Genomic DNA, 16,473 nt, shown 5'->3' with positions numbered 1-16,473 from the left:
TCTCCCATGCCAACCAAGTTTCTGTAAGCTATATATAATAATATTTAAAAATCAACAATTTCTAAATATATAATAGAAATTTGCATATATGTATTAAGAAAAAATAAATGCCTGCATTTTGCAACAACAAAAGAAATTATATATACTTAAATGAAAAACCAAGGAATGATAATTGACTGAATTCATAAATACATCATCTTTTTAATGTAGTAAAAATTATTTTAAGCTAAACACAACACAATTTTATTTTTGCATTTCTAAAAAAATTTATTTGTAAAAACTATATCATATAAACATGTTTCCTTCAAACAAAACAACAAAAATAAATATATTTTTTTCTAGAAATAAGAATATGAATATGAATATGAAAAATATTACCAAAACAAACAGGCCTTATGTTTTTAACTGTTGATATGTTTTCCAGAAAAATTACAAAAATATTACATTTTATTGCTTGACAATTGCCACTTTTATTACATATTCCTGGATATGAGCAATCAAGCATGCATTCAGCCCATGAAAACACTAAAATCATTTAGATTATGATTTAAAAACTTCGCAAACCAATCAAGCATTAATGTTGCACTGTCTTCTGCTCCCCGGCCTCCCAATGAACAGTTCTGTCTCTACTTCAATATCTTCTTCACCGTTTTCATCATTCTCAACAGTTTCTCTGTTCTCATTTGACTCCAATGAAAACTCTGCCTACAAAAACATAACGTCGCTGTAATTCAGACTGACATTTTTGTTTGCAAGAGATAAACATCATACGTTTATATACCTTATGGCGCAATACCAAGTTTTCTTCAGTGAGAGTCTTTTCCTAATTATATCATCAAAGTAATTCAGGAAACGACAGTTTTGTAAATTAATGACTGCAAAAGATTCTCAGATCTAACCTTTTCTTTCAATTCAGCAATTTGTTCAGCTAGCATGTGATGCTTCATTAGAAGGAATAACAAGTGGGTTTATCGAGTTCTGAGAGAATACATGAAGTGCATAATGCTCTATGTTTTCACGGATACCTTTTTCCCTCTTATGTTTCTCAGGCTCTTCTCCAGTTGAGACTCTATTTCATGTAATTCAAACATTGAGCATGATCCCAAACTCTCACCCAAGAGCTTCCTGTTGGATCTCCAAACATATAATAATTATTATTTGATCGAATAGAAAATAACTGAATAGAAAAGGTTCAGAAATTTCACCTTTTGTAGCCTTCAAGAAGCTCAATCTTCTTTGCCATGGCTGCAACTTCAAGCTTCAATTGCTGCAGATAGAGCAATTCAAATCTTACTGTCTTTTATCATGATAATATACATAGACACACACTAGACTAGTCATTTATAAAATTTTATCATACTTCATTGTCATAATCTGGCTAATTTCACAATGCAAAAAAGTTTTTAATAAAATGTAAAAGATAAGAAGATGACTTCGGGCAGTTATATTGAACATTTTGAAAGTATATGAATTAAAATTAACAAAAGGATGAAGTACAGGTTGATATTGAATATTTTGGAAATATATAGATGAAAATGATTAGGACCAAAAATAACTTTACACTGTACATGTATCCCTGCTCACATGAAACTGGGATGAATTTTTAAACGCTTAAAACTCTTAAGTAAGGAGACATGATATGCTTATGCGTTTTTTGTAACTTTAGATTGAGTTCTATGTTCCTTGAAAACCAGCACCAATGATATATCTACATATCTACAAAGAAGGGCATGCGTGTGAATTTAAAACTTTGGCTATCAGTTTCCAAAGAATAAAAGCAAATAGGTCAATAACAGTGGAGGAACAGAAGAAACACAAAACCTGTGCATTTTGTTCAGGCATTCTCTTTTCAATGTTGATGTTCTTTGAATGCGCCATGTATCGATTAATTGTCTCCTGCATGCTGAAGAAAAACCCACAAAATAAATAAGCAAACACGTACAGTTTGCTGCAGTGAATATGAGCCTAATAAGCTCACGTACATAATGAACAAATGCCAAAAACTCCCATGCCAAGTAAAAATTACACCAATTAGCTTTTTCAAAATTTGTAAGAATAAATTTATTAATTAATATAATCATAAGTTTGCTCAAGACATCAAAAGGTCAAAAAATGGTTTCTAAGCTACTGTTTCACAAGCTCATCTCCATTTCAGCAACTTAGATATGTTTATCCTCAATGCATCATGCATCTAACATTTAACAATGTTTTTCTCTGTTCTGGTTTAAAAAAAGTGGCTATACTTGAAAGTGAAAATAACTATTCATTCGCATGCATAAATAAACTCTAGAACCAGATTCAGATTTATCCGGCGTAGGTTGACATGATAACGAGGATTATTTATTTATTTATTCATGTGTTTGTTATAATTAATATTCAATTAGCACCAGCTACTTTCTTGGAGCATGTACTCTCCTAAAGTAAACATGTATTATATTATGAAGTAGGTTAACATGGAATGAATAAATTCTCTCTTGAAACATTTGCAAATGTATAGTTGAGAAGCTACGATAATCTTTTATAGAAGTTTGGTTACTTTGTTAAATTAGTATTATTTAATAGGATGGTTATTTAAGTGATTGTCTTTTATTGGTTGTTTATCTTAATTTGGTTTGAAGGGATAGTAATGGTTTTGGGTATATCAGTAACCTTAATTCTCATGTTTGTTTTATAGGAGTGAGGAGACCTTTAGTTTTTATTTTGTGAAAATTATTTTTGAGTTTGGAATTCTACCCAAAAAAAAATTCTTTATTTCCCGTATTTGACATATTTAATTTGGTTTGTTTAATATGTTTGCAACAAGAATTGTTATAAAAAAATTAAAATTAAATCAAAAAAATAACATATATCAAGGGGATCTATTAGAGTCATTAGTAGTCCTACGTCAGTTAATTTGGAAAAATATGAATTTGCAACTCTAAGCATATGTCTCTCACCTCACTTTCTTGAGTATTTGGATTGAATTAAGTCTAAATAATATGTTTAGTTTGTAGTTAATATGCTACCGTGAGTCAAGTTGTAAAAAATAAATAAATAAAAAGTGATCTTGACAGCTATAGTATCATAGCATCAATGTTGTTGAAGCAGTGACAACAAATTCTTTTCCCTTTATAACAATGAAAATTTGACACCTAGAACATCAATGCTTTAGCGGGACAAGTGTAGCATTAGGAATCTTTAGCAAGTTGTCTAAACTCTCCTCACTATTTAATACTAGTTTCACTGTTTCATCTTCTTATTTTGATTTAACTCATTCAAGCATTTGAGAGCCTACACCTACAAGTACAAAAGGTGGTTCACATTATTATAGAATCATGGATCATATATTAAAGGTCACATACATTATAAGTAATTTATTTGATGCATAATTGTTCTGACTTTACAAGTTTTATACTAATTTTGGTACAATGGTTTGATAATTTCCGCAATCACAAATTTCACTTTTTATAGGTCTAGAGATTCTTTCACAAAATAATCTAGGTTCACACACACTTCGGTATGTCCATCAAATATTTTTATTATGATTTGGTGGAGAATATCTATCTACTACATTCACTCATTTTTTTAGCATATGACTCTTCATCAAACCTCTTGGCACTTTACTCTTAAATATAATAAGATACAACATAAAATAAAAAAAAATAAAAAAAAATCAAATTATAGAAACTGCTACATTACTATTGTAATTCGCAAATACACCATCTGCATTTTAAGTGACTTGGTGCTAACTATTGTATATCTTGTTAGTTGTGTTCCTTCTCTTCCTTATTGCCTTTATCCTTGACTTGTATTGTATCATTTTCGGCATGATTATTCCTCTTTAAGAGGTTTTTAATTATGTTTGCTAATGTAGAAAATTATCTATTAACTCACGCATGTGTATTTTTCTTGTATATGGAATTGATCAAAATGGAATTTTGTTTTTCTATCCAAATATAAATTGATTATTATACACTACTCAACATGTAGATTTTTCAAAAACAATTACATTATTTTCTTTATTGAGTAATTCTTCTTTATCTAATAATTCCTCTTATTCTCAATATCGTGGTGTAGTCTTCATTGATCAATTATTGAATTACAAAACAGTTATGCCTAATTTAGTTCTTAACTAGAATACTCATCAGTATTCTTTGATAACAAATGTTTTCACTCGGCATCTTAAAGCCACCAAAACAAGTTACTTATAAAGCTTAATCATCTCTTTCTACATATTTGCTAATGTAGAAAATTATCTATTAACTTCGCTTGTTCCTTATCCTATATGTATCCAACTGCCTTATGTTGGTCGACTTCTAGGTAGGTATACTTTATTAACTAAGTTGTCGTTAATTTATTCATCTAAATATTGCTCATTTTTATCTTTCATACACTCTTCTGATAAACTTTTATCTATCAAAGAAACATTTTCTCTTCCCCTTTGGTAGAAAATTATCCAGAAAAACTTAATATTTTAGACAAAACTCATATATGAAATTGTGTTCCATTACCCATAGGTAAAAATACAATTGATTATAAGTGGATATATAAGATCAACATAAAGGCAAACATGTCCCTTGAATACGGTAAAACTCATCTAAAAGGCGTTTTCTCGAGAGTATGGTATTAATTATGATTAGACATTTACTTCTATAACAAAACTAACATCCACATGTGTTTTGTTTACCATTATCTCTTCTAATCAATCATCTTTTTTAATTAGATGGATGCCAAAAATGCTTTCCTAAATGGAGATTTGTATAGAGCAATATATATGTATCCTCCTTCTTATTTAGCTCATGTTGAAGGGTAGGTATCTTGACTTTGTTAATGGCTTTATGATTTTAAACAAGTACCTCATGCTTGGTTTTAAAAGTTTAGTTCAACATTATTCATCTTAGATTTGTTAATTCTCCTTCTGATTCTACCATTCTCATGGAAAAAAATCTACTAATATATGTACATGATGTGATTACTACAAAAGACGACTCTCAAGGTATTTTTTTTCCTTAAGTATCATCATGCTAAGTTCATTAGAAGACTTGTGTTCTTTACATTACTTTTTTAGTATTGAAATAGTTCAATCACCTCATGTTATGTTTTAGGACAATGCTAAGCTTTCTCCACTCGATAGTGAACTTTTTATTGGTCACACTAAATGTCGAAAAGTTATCAGCTCTTTTGTATAACATACAATTATTCTACTTTTAATATATAATTTTCTATGAATGTTAATAATAAGTTCAACTCCACTTCATGCACTAGTCATTACTATGCTACCAATTAAATTTTTCAATACTTGTGAGTCATATATTCTTATCGATTATTGTTTCTTTCATCTTTATATTTTCTCTAACATAAACTTCTCGATGCCAATTGGGTGAGAAATATCACATATTGTCATTTTACTATTACTTACAATTTTTATTTATGGAATACTTTGATATTTTAGAAGAGCAAGAACAATATGTTATTGCTAGTCTTCTGTTGAGATCAAGTATCATTCTATAGCATCTACCACAACTATGGATATTTACTTTTGATGGCTCTAAATTTTCCGTGTCTTCCCTAATCTGAGTCTACAACCCTTTTTGTGATAATTGTTGGAAGAATGATAGTCCCACATTGGCTATTGTAAAGAAACAAAATGGGTATAAATAAAGATAAAGGGTTAAGCCATAAAGCCTTGGGGTTTTTTGGTGTATGACCCTAATATAAAAATGCATTGTTGTTAATCTAATTAATCACTTCCCTAGTGGGTCCACCACTAGCACTTATTAAATGCTAACATGGTATCAGAGCTACAGGGAAAAAATAATCCTAATTAAAAGACAGTCATAGTAGGACCTAATAAAAAGACCTCTGAGGTTCCAGAAGGAACACAAGTCAGTTAAAATAGGACTTTTGAGACACTGAGTGGTGTACAAGTTCTAGAAAAAAATTAGACCTCTCAGACACAAGTATAAGGTACTTGGTGTACAAGTCTGGACAAGTTCAACTGACAAAGAAATTGACCCCCTTGAACTTAAGGGAGAGTGTTGGAAGAATGATAGTCCCACATCGACTATAGTAAAGAAACAAAAGGGTATAAATAAAGATAAAAGGTTAAGTCATGAAGTCTGGGGGCTTTTTGGTGTATGACCCTAATATAAAAACCCATTGTTGTTAATCTAATTAATCACCTCCCTAATAGGCCCACTAGCACTTAAGATTAAATGCTAACAATAATAAAATTGTTATAATCATTGCACATAACTCAATTTTCGTTAGCAGACTAAATAAACTGGAGTTGATTGTCACTATATTCACTAACCTTCCAAGCATGGTACTATCACTCTCGCATGTATTTGGACTTTTCTCCAAATGATATGTTCAGAAAAACCCAAACTTGGGTCCATTCAAGTTTTTTTTAAGGCAAACTTGTCATATTCACCACATCAATAATTCGAGGAAAGTTGTTAAAGTAGTATTATTAACTAGTGTAATTATGTATCTGTCTTTTATTACCTGTTTATCCCAATTTAATTTAAAAGAGTGATAATATCTTTTAGCAATATGTTAGTAACCATAATTCTCTTTTCTCCATATGAGAATATAGAAATTTTTAAAATGTATTTTGGATAAAACTAATTTTAATTTTGGAGGTCTATGAACAGATTTTTGGTTCCCATCTTCCGTGATTAGCTTGATTTTGTTTGTGTCTAGCACATATAACATCATTAAAAACAAGATGGAAAAAACTGGAAGAAAATCCTTCAGATCGAAGAAAAAGACCATTATTGCAAATTCAAACATGCATGATATAATCATTCACTCTACTATATTTTTGTATTCATAACTCAACTTATTGGACTTTTAAGATGAAGACCATTTTTTTTGAAAAAGTTTCATTTAGGAGGGAGATAGGTATTAAGGAGCTTCAATATCATCTAATTCACCAAATGATGAAAGAGAAAAATCAAGGATGAAAATATGGTGGAACATCTACATAAACCAAGCAAGATTATCTTTTAGACTTATGGTGGTAGTAAACCTCATAAAAAGACGTAGAAAATGATGAAGAAAGCATTCGACACTTCATCAACAGGTACAAAACAAGCTATTTGAATTTACTTCACTACTTCTAAAGTATTAAAACACATTAAAAAAATGTTTTTTTTGTTAAAAAAATTTAAAAACACATAATATATTAATGATATCTGTTATGATGGCAAAGGAATTTATAATCCACTGCCATTGATGTGGGGATTTAAACTTCAAGTTTAATTCCCGCTAAATGCAATAGTGGTAATAGATCCCTAATTACAAGTGTGAGCCTGCAACCTAAATCTCGTGTCGTTGGGTGATGGCATACAGGCTAGATGATCAAATTCTCAGTCTGTGTGTATACCCCTTATTGTATATATGCTTGTCATATTTATAAAAAAAATAAATATACATATATATATAGTATGACTATTCCAACATTAATAGCATATGAAAAGCTTATGGAAGAGGAAAGAAATGAAGATGTTGATGCAACCTTCTAGAATAATGATGAGAAGTAAATTGCATTTAACATTAAGGACCAACGGCCATCATATATGCCCTAATTTCTTGTTTGTATTTATATATACACTAAGCCAGGGGCGGCTTAAGGTAACTAGAGACCTAAAGCGGAATTTTAGAATAAACCCTCTAATTTATTTAATAAAAATTAAACTTTATTTAGATTTTATTTTAATATATGCTTTTATTTGTCTTTCTCCATGTTACTAAACTCGTGATGAAAAAATATATTTAAACTTTGTGAGTAAAACTCGTAAAAGTAAAAATATAACAATATAAAAACTACCAAAACTCTTATTTTTGATAAAAAAAAATAATATTATATTAATTTTACAAAAATAAATGCATGAGAAAAACCATAATAGAGGATCAAAATAAAAATAAATGGTGAATATTAACAACCATTCATAAAATAGATGATAGTACAAAATGTACCACATTAATTTTGTAATTTTTTGTGTGGTAATTGTGTAAATTAAGTAGGGAACAACACACCAAATTTTAGTATTATTCATAAAATAGTAAACATAAGCTAGTACAAACATTTGTGTTATAACTCAACAGACTTACGTTAATGTAATACTTGAAATATTTTCATTTACGACTCAAACCAACTCAAGGTGTGTCTTAATCATTGTCCTTATTAAGAGCTAAACCCCTAACATCCATTAAATATAATCATATTCCATCCAAAAAAAAAAAAACCCCTAAAAAGTTTTTCTTAATTAAATTAAATGAGGCCTCCCAATAACCACATCTCCCTTTGTAGTTGTGCCTATATAGGAGGGTTCATCACACGGTAAAGTGTATAAATTGGGATAAGAAAAAATCAGCTCTACTGGAAATCATGCTCCTTATAATGTTAGAACATAAAAATGAATCAAGGAATATTACATTGTATCACAGCAAATAATGGAAGAACTTGAGATGCAATCATGAGTTCAGGAATCCTCAAACTTTGAACATAAACTCTATTGTTGAAGAACAACTATATTCAATATTCATCACCGTCTAAAGTCTAAACCAGTGACAACCCTTTGACAGCAATTTACCAAATGAAAAGAGAAGAACAAAAATAACTTCAAGGCCTAAAAATGAAACAAAACAATGCTATTTTGATGCAAGCAAATACTTTAGAAGTACCAATGGAACAGTAAGGCTTGCTTCCTTCTATACACGCCATCCAAGAATCAATTCAATCGAGTGTTTTTCACTGATGTAAGTACTTACTTTGTTTGTGAAAACACATCAGAAGTAACATGCATGGGAAATTGTTTGTTCTCAAGGTCTAACAGCGTCATTTTTGTATATGTCTATTTTTTTGAAAAAAAAAATAGAATACCTATAAAATTTCTGCAAATGGTACTGTACTATTGCTTACTTTTTAAGACATGTTTAGGGTTTTGCTCTTGGTTGTTTAACCTTCTGCCCCAAAAAAGGATAGATTTCAAATTAACTAGATGGCTAGATCAAATTCATGGCCAGAAACACTAAATTTCTTCAAAACTAGAAATTAAAAAAAAAAGAAGAGAAAAACAAGATCTTTGAAAAAAAACATGAATGAATTATATTATGAGAAACAAAGAATTAAACAAAAGAAATGAATTAAAGAAAGAAGGAAGATCACCTGGAGCTAGCAAACTCATAGAGCTTGCCACGCGGAGAGAAGACGATGAGAGCAACCTCAGCATCACAAAGTACTGAAAGCTCAAAGGCCTTCTTCAGAAGTCCATTTCGGCGTTTAGAGAAGGTCACCTGCCTACTTGTAGCATTCTCAATCCTCCTCATCTCCGTCTTTCCTCTTCCCATCTACAACCCACCCCCAAAAACACCATCAAAACATCAACCACAAAGATCTCAGCGTTTCAAAATTCTTAAACTAATAAGAACAACAAGAACAACAACAAGAATATCAAGATCAAGAAGAAGAAAAGCATACATTGAATATGACCAATAATAGCAAGAGAAGGTGAGAAGGAGAGATTAAGAAAGAGATAGAAAGAGGAAACAAAAGAGAAGCATCTATTTATTGTTGGAAAAAACCACACTTTGATGAAAAAAAAGGAGGAAAAAATCTTCATTTTTTTGAGAGAATGGGGGGACCATTTCCATCACATCAAACCTCCATTTAAAGTATATATATATATATATAATATACCCACAAATAAACCTTTTTTTTTTCATATATATCCTCATAAAATCCAATATTATCAATTTTATATATTTTAACCAAAAAAGTCATGAAGTGACAAGTTGTCAGACAATATCAAGGTATCTTTTAATTTTTAATTAAAAAATTTTGCTTGTTTCATTAAAACAAACAAATTAATTAAAATATATACAATTCATATATATATAATATATATATATATATATATCCATAATTAATTAAAATTTATAGTTATGTGTCATTGAGTTAAATTAATTTTGTTTTGTTTTGTGAAATAATATAAAGTAGCTTAGGTTAAAAAATATATATATATATATATATATATATATATATATATATAATTCAAAGCATTTAAGTTGAGACAAAAAGACAAAGCTCTTTTTTATCATATATATATATATAAAGGTTGACAAATAAATGAAATGCCTGACATACAGTTTCGCTATATTTATCATGTACTTTTTCAATATCTACCAAAAAAACACATAAAATAAATAAAGAAAAACAACCTCAGCCAATCCTTTGTTTTTTGACAAAAGGACTTCGCATGCCAATCCAAGCTTAATAAATCAAGAATCTATCTTTATTTGGTCCTCTTGGTATGAAAGATTTTAAGGTATAACAAATATATATATATATATATATATATATTAAATAAAAATGATAAACTGACAAAGTGTGAAAAAATATACAAGTATACTGATGCACTAGTTATAATAATTTAATGACTTTTTAAAGATTTATTAATGGATACAATATATTTTTTAACTCATTTGATTTGTAAATAAAATAAATATGTTGCTAAACCAAAAAACAAGAATTGATGAAATATATTATATAATTTAATAAAAATTTTCTACTCAAAAATTATGGTACAAAATTTTACTGCATACAACACAACTATAAGACAAAAAAAAAAATAATTATTTAGTGAATATTTGTTGTTATGTTATGAATAAATATTTGTTGTTTTATCTTATGAATAAATAAATTTAGTGAATTATTTATGAAAATATAATATTTATATAATTTTGTGATGTGTATTAAATATCCAATATAAAATAGTATAAGCATCAATGTTAACTTTGCCAACTGTAATGTGATGAATTGCTTGTGCTTGTTCTTAATTATCTACCAATCAACCACATCTTTTAAGTTTTATAATACCCCAAAAAACATTTTATAAATTCCCAAAAAAATATATAATTCTACATTTTAATTTTTATGATTTAAATTATTTTTAAGTTATTCTCACTTTTAATTTTTTATTTTGTGTCTATCAGAGTCCACACAAGATCATGGGACCCTAGACCCAACAAGCTCACTGGAGAACAAAATGAAAAATAAAAATTTATAAAATGATAATTTTATAAAAATAAAAATATGTGAAATTTATTTTAAAAATTAAAAATTTATTAAAAATTCCTTAGAACTTTCAATTTATTGTAAGTATTTTATGGTTATTCTTATAAAACACGATTTCAATCATTAACACCCCCATTATGCAACATGAGAGTTTGATATTTTATTCCCTCTATAATCAAAGGTCTAGGGTTTGATTCACAGTTCCAAACATCGCAGTTCCAAACATTTCTCAAAGACTAATAAAAACTGTTTCAATCATTTAATTAAAAAAAATAAACCACTAACTTAATGAATTAAGGAACATACATCATGTCAATAAGTTACTATTATTTGTTATTATTAGAGAATTGGTGAACAAAGGCAAAAGGTATATATTCAATTACATTTTCCTCTATTATTAATTTACCTATGTTATAATGTGTTAAATATGTACCAATTTTTTTTTACAATGTCTACAAACCACCACACACATACCATTTGTCTATTCGGCGGTGGTCAATTATATACACTTTCAAACAAAAACTTTATTTGTCATTGGTGTTTTGAAGATTTTTCCCAAACTTACAATTGTTACAGTTCTATAGGATATTTTTTATTAGCAACAAAGACCTTAAATAAAACCAAACAAACAAAGTAATAAGCACCCACCAATTGTCCTAATAAAATTTAATTATTTAAATAAATATATTTAATATTTTTAATTTTAAACTACTTTAATTGATATTAAATAAACTAAAGTTGTATGAACTCTATATTAAAATTTTACCATCAAAACAATGTGGAGCATTCAAAGGCTAACGTGATTGTTCCTAACATCAACCAATCTCATCAGCAACAAAAGAGGATTTTATTGTTATTATTTTTTTCTTTTACAAATGCGGCAAATGCAGCTAGACCAAGAATTGATTATCATACTTATATGCACTCACCCAATGATACGAAGTATGAATTATGAGCTCACACTCACAACTGAGGATTCGTTATTATTATTGTATTTAACTGGGTTTAAATATCTCGTACTAACACGTTTGTGGGGCCAATGTGAATAAGTTATGAGTTTTTTGGGAAAAAAAAGACTCAAGTGTGAACACATATATCACTGCATAAAAGTCCACAAATTTAGAATATCTTTTTTGTTATTGTCAACAAAATTAAAATTCATGCAGGTACTATCACGCTCCAAATCCGGCCCAGTTGGACCCGGTGCGTGGACAAACGGCTGCAGACCCATAAGGCATGAACCCGATGATCTGCAAGACCTCATAATCTGATTCAGAATAGACAAAAATGGCAAACCAACTACGACATTGGGTTATAGACTCTACAAAGTATACAGTACAGGGATACAATAAGTCCAAAATATAAAATACAAGGATATAGGAATAGACAATGACGAGATCTCAAATTTTACAATATAATAAGACAACACCTATAGACAGTCTTTAAAGATCCACACCAGTCTACTACTCTTGATCTGAAAAGAATTTAAAATAAATCCATGCGTTCACTAGCAAAGTAAATAATCCAGAAATTGTTTAAAACGACAGGGTTTATAAATCTCGATTTCAAATATTGAGAATAATTCAAAGTTTAAACAGAGTTTAAACAAATATAAAATAAATAATTCAATAGAAGTATAGCTCCCAAGTAATAGCGCTATTTAACAATATGATGATAAAAGGAATATCAGATTTCAAAGCTGTAAATCAAAAATATGGAAAATCGCCCAATATGAGCATAAATCTCCAAAGCATAATTAGACTAAACCAAAAATTTTAAAAGTGTGGTTCAAACATTTACCGGCTTTTCAGAATAACACAAGTCTCCGAAATCACAATTAAACAAAATACATAGTATAATATTCTAATAAAAGAATATTTCCAAATGTGTCTTTCACTAAAATTTAATACTCAGAAACGCAATCTCAGAATACAACTTCAAAGCAAGACAAAAAGTTTGTGTCTTTGCAAAAAATCAAAATAAAAAAGGCAAAACAGAATGCAACAGATTCTAGTGTTTGTCTCCAAATTCACTATAGATGACAGAGGTCATTTGTTTACCCTTGGTGACCAGAGCCAGAATAACAAAGGTCATTTATTTACCCTCGGTGACCTGAGACTAAATATCAGATGCCCGTTAATTATTTTACCGAATGGACACAGTGTGAAACTGTAGTCTCATTTTTTCAGAATTTGTTGTCGACAAGGTCAGGGTTTAACCCCCACTGTTTGGGTTGCACATCTCTCATTTGAAGACCAAAACATTCAGACAAAATTTCATAACTAAAATACAGAATATTCACAAATATTTTACCAAAAATTTATGTAATGACAAAAAGAAAATAAATAAATAAATAAATATACAAGAATGTGCCAAACTTTCAGCTTTAGCCGGATTCCCACTTTAAGAAAAAATAATAATAAGTTTCCACTAAAACAAACATCTCATGAGTGAAAATAAATAAATAAATAAATAATAAAAGTATTTGGTCCATAAATCCAAGAAAGTGGTTTAATAGAAAGTAAATGGCGGGAATCAGGTAGTTGAATACACAGTCAATTAAACAATGAAGATGAAAACATAAAAATTTGAAGGCCATGGCAGCATGGTTCCCATCAATAAAAATAATTTACCAATGGAATTATCCATAAAATATGCTGGTAATTCAACTAATCAAATATAATTCAAAGAATAGTTTGGAATAATTAAAACATTAAATTATTCATAATTATTAATCATTCTCCCAAAGATAAGTAAATAAGTATATAACTGAATAAATAAAAAAATTTAGAATAATTACTCAAAAGAATTAAGCAAAAGGTAAAAGCACAACAAAACATAAACTAGTAATTAAAGAGAAATATCTAAATGATTAACAAAAATATTTTCTGAAATTTTTAAAAAATGAAGATATAAATAATAACAAAATATATACAAAAATATAATGGTAGATTACTTACCTGGTATATGACAAAATTCCAAACCCAACCCCGAACAAATACCATGGGCGGAAAAGAGAGGTGAAAAGAGAACTCAGCTGAAAATCGAAGCTCCAAAAACTTCCCAGCTAGCAACCTCCCTCACAAAACAAAGGAATGAAGAAGAAGCAATTGGAGAAGATGAAGAAGAAGGAAAACATTGGAGTTAAAGGCTTGGCCAAGTGGAAGACATGGATGTGATGAAACAATAATTTCCTTTGTGATGAAGAATTTCCTTCCGGAATTCATCACCTCAGCTAAACAATAAAAGCATAGAGACAAAGAAGATGGGATTAAGTTCAAATCAAGAGCTTAACATCTTAAGTATGCTTTAGTGCTGGTGGGGTCCACAGGTACCAAACATATGGAAGAACATATGATTCATGACATATATGTCCTCATCAAAAATGGAAATGAAATCAAGACAAGATACCGATGATGATAATAATAATAATAATAATAATAATAGTTACCCTTCTCTCCAGGAATATTTGCTTTGTATGTCACACATGGTTTTCAGTCAGGACCATTGTGTTTGTGTGGTCCTATAAAAACACAGAAAAACAAAGGTTCCTCAGCACAATACAAGAAACATCTCTTGCAGCTGGCAGATAATTCTTTGCTAGACGTTACCTATGCTTGAAGGAAAAAAAGAAAATTCTCTCTTTTTCGACGCATGTTTTCAACAAACAAAATGAAAGAAATGAATTTATATATACCATGTCAACGAACACCATAAATAATAATGTTCACCAACTAAAAGATTTTTCACTAATTTGGTTAGATTCAGCAGATGATCATGAACAAAAATACTGAGTTATATTTCAAATTGGCATATGGACAAATATGTACTTCTCAGCAATTCATTATAAGGAAATTGTCAGTGCAATGACAAATAAATTTGGAACAGATTTTCTTTCCTTTTATAAGATTGATTAGGAGTTCTTTATATAATAAAAAAATATCCATCAAACTTTGTATACTGATTTAACATTGCAGCACAAATAATTGCTCAAACTTATTATCATGCTCAAACTTATATCAGGCTCAGTTTTCCTATTATTCAGAAATTTTGGACTTCATCAATATCCTTATAGTCGGATGATCAAATGCAAGGCGTCGACAATTGGCTAAGAACTAACTGTAATGCTCTTCACCTGAGTTTGCATTTCTGATCTAAAAGTTTAAATGAGAAAAGTAAAGAAAACGAAAAAGAAAATGAGCCTCTGAAGTGCCACAAGGGACTGCATTCATCTGTAACATTACTAGCAGAAAATTACATTTCATATAAACTCTTCTTTCTTGCTTCCCAACTTCAATTCCTTTTTCTATCATCCCATTTCCTCTCAGCCATATAAGGTTCCAATTACTAACTCCAAATTTCTTAGGTAAACTGATTATTAACATGTTAAGTCTGAAAACATCAAATACAACAGTACATGTTGAGTTGAAATTATGTGATGATCAAAACTAAAAAAAAATTCTAATAAAATGGTTATTGAACCAACGAGCTGGGTTGAGCATCTTACAACTTCATGGGTTCTACAATATTTATATCTAACTTAATCAAATATGAAGAATAAATATGAGTAAGTTGCGAAATTAAATGCAGGTAATAGCCTCTAAATTGTCATTTGGATTTACCCAAAATCAGGCACAAATAGGTTTTTGAGCCAATATCAACAATCTCCAACTTGAAAGCAAATTATCAACCTTCAAAATAACTAATATTCAGTACCGAGAACCATTGATAGTGAATAAGCTGCTCAGAGATCGAAACCTCTTGGCATTTTGTACGGTATGGTAATGTACAAATATGGTAGAATACTGGATAATATTGTTAATTCACTGTTTATTGATTCCCTTATCGGGGGAGCCATATTCTCTATCCCTTCGGGGTTACATAACATCATAATACATAATTTATTATTTTTTCATTTATAAAACTCACAATGAGTAATATATTTCTCATATTACATCCAAGTCAGAAAAGCATCTGAACCAAATCATTTTTCCCCATTTCTTTAAGGAATATAATCTTTTATCAATAAAGTAACAATATCGTGTGATGTACACATCCAATTAACAAAATCATCACCATCTAGGAAAACAAATCTAGTAGTGCGCTTTTTTGTTTTTGGGCGGAAGCATGATTCTGTGGGCTCCATCCAACTTACAAAATCATCACCAACTATGAATACAAATTTGGTAGTGGCTATTTAATAAAAATGACAAGCGCGGCTAAAGGAATAAGCTTAGTGGCCACTTTGATTCATAACATAATTCTTGAATTTCTTAAGCAGAGAAAAAATAGTCTTGTTATTCTTGAAGAAAATACATCTATGTCATTTTGGTGTAGTCATCAACGAATAAAATAAAGTATCTATTTTGGTCGCCTATATATATATATATTTATATATGAATCAGCTCCAA

At 29.3% G+C, this 16,473-nt stretch overlaps 1 protein-coding gene across 2 annotated transcripts; it reads right to left on the bottom strand.

Annotated features, from left to right (window-relative positions):
- Positions 1–376: 376 nt before the first annotated feature.
- Positions 377–14,318, bottom strand: LOC120272603 (MADS-box protein SOC1-like). 2 transcript variants are annotated; one of them, XM_039279471.1, is made up of 8 exons: positions 14,023–14,318; positions 9,155–9,336; positions 1,822–1,903; positions 1,206–1,267; positions 1,026–1,125; positions 900–941; positions 782–823; positions 377–705 (listed from the first exon to the last, which is right to left on the bottom strand). In XM_039279471.1, the coding sequence occupies exons 1-8, from the start codon at positions 14,065–14,067 to the stop codon at positions 568–570; spliced, it is 693 nt and encodes a 230-aa protein (XP_039135405.1). In that variant the 5' UTR covers positions 14,068–14,318; the 3' UTR covers positions 377–567. The 2 variants fall into 2 exon arrangements, with proteins under 2 accessions (XP_039135405.1, XP_039135406.1); XM_039279472.1 differs by lacking the exon at positions 14,023–14,318 and adding an exon at positions 9,467–9,573 and having other exon boundaries at positions 380–705.
- Positions 14,319–16,473: the final 2,155 nt, after the last annotated feature.

This window comes from Dioscorea cayenensis, chromosome 11 (assembly GCF_009730915.1).
Source record: "Dioscorea cayenensis subsp. rotundata cultivar TDr96_F1 chromosome 11, TDr96_F1_v2_PseudoChromosome.rev07_lg8_w22 25.fasta, whole genome shotgun sequence".
In the NCBI taxonomy this organism is placed as follows: Eukaryota; Viridiplantae; Streptophyta; class Magnoliopsida; order Dioscoreales; family Dioscoreaceae; genus Dioscorea; species Dioscorea cayenensis.
Note: the sequence above shows the minus strand (reverse complement) of the source record. Positions and strands in the feature narration are given on the sequence as shown.

Excerpts from the sequence above, each read along its gene's own strand:
- LOC120272603 (XM_039279471.1), bottom strand. The coding sequence starts at position 14,067 with ATGGTATTTGTTCGGGGTTGGGTTTGGAATTTTGTCATATACCAG. Across the intron at positions 1,904-9,154 it reads TATGAGTTTGCTAGCTCCAG|CATGCAGGAGACAATTAATC; the intron begins GTGATCTTCCTT and ends GTTTTTCTTCAG. Across the intron at positions 1,126-1,205 it reads CTTCTTGAAGGCTACAAAAG|GAAGCTCTTGGGTGAGAGTT; the intron begins GTGAAATTTCTG and ends GAGATCCAACAG.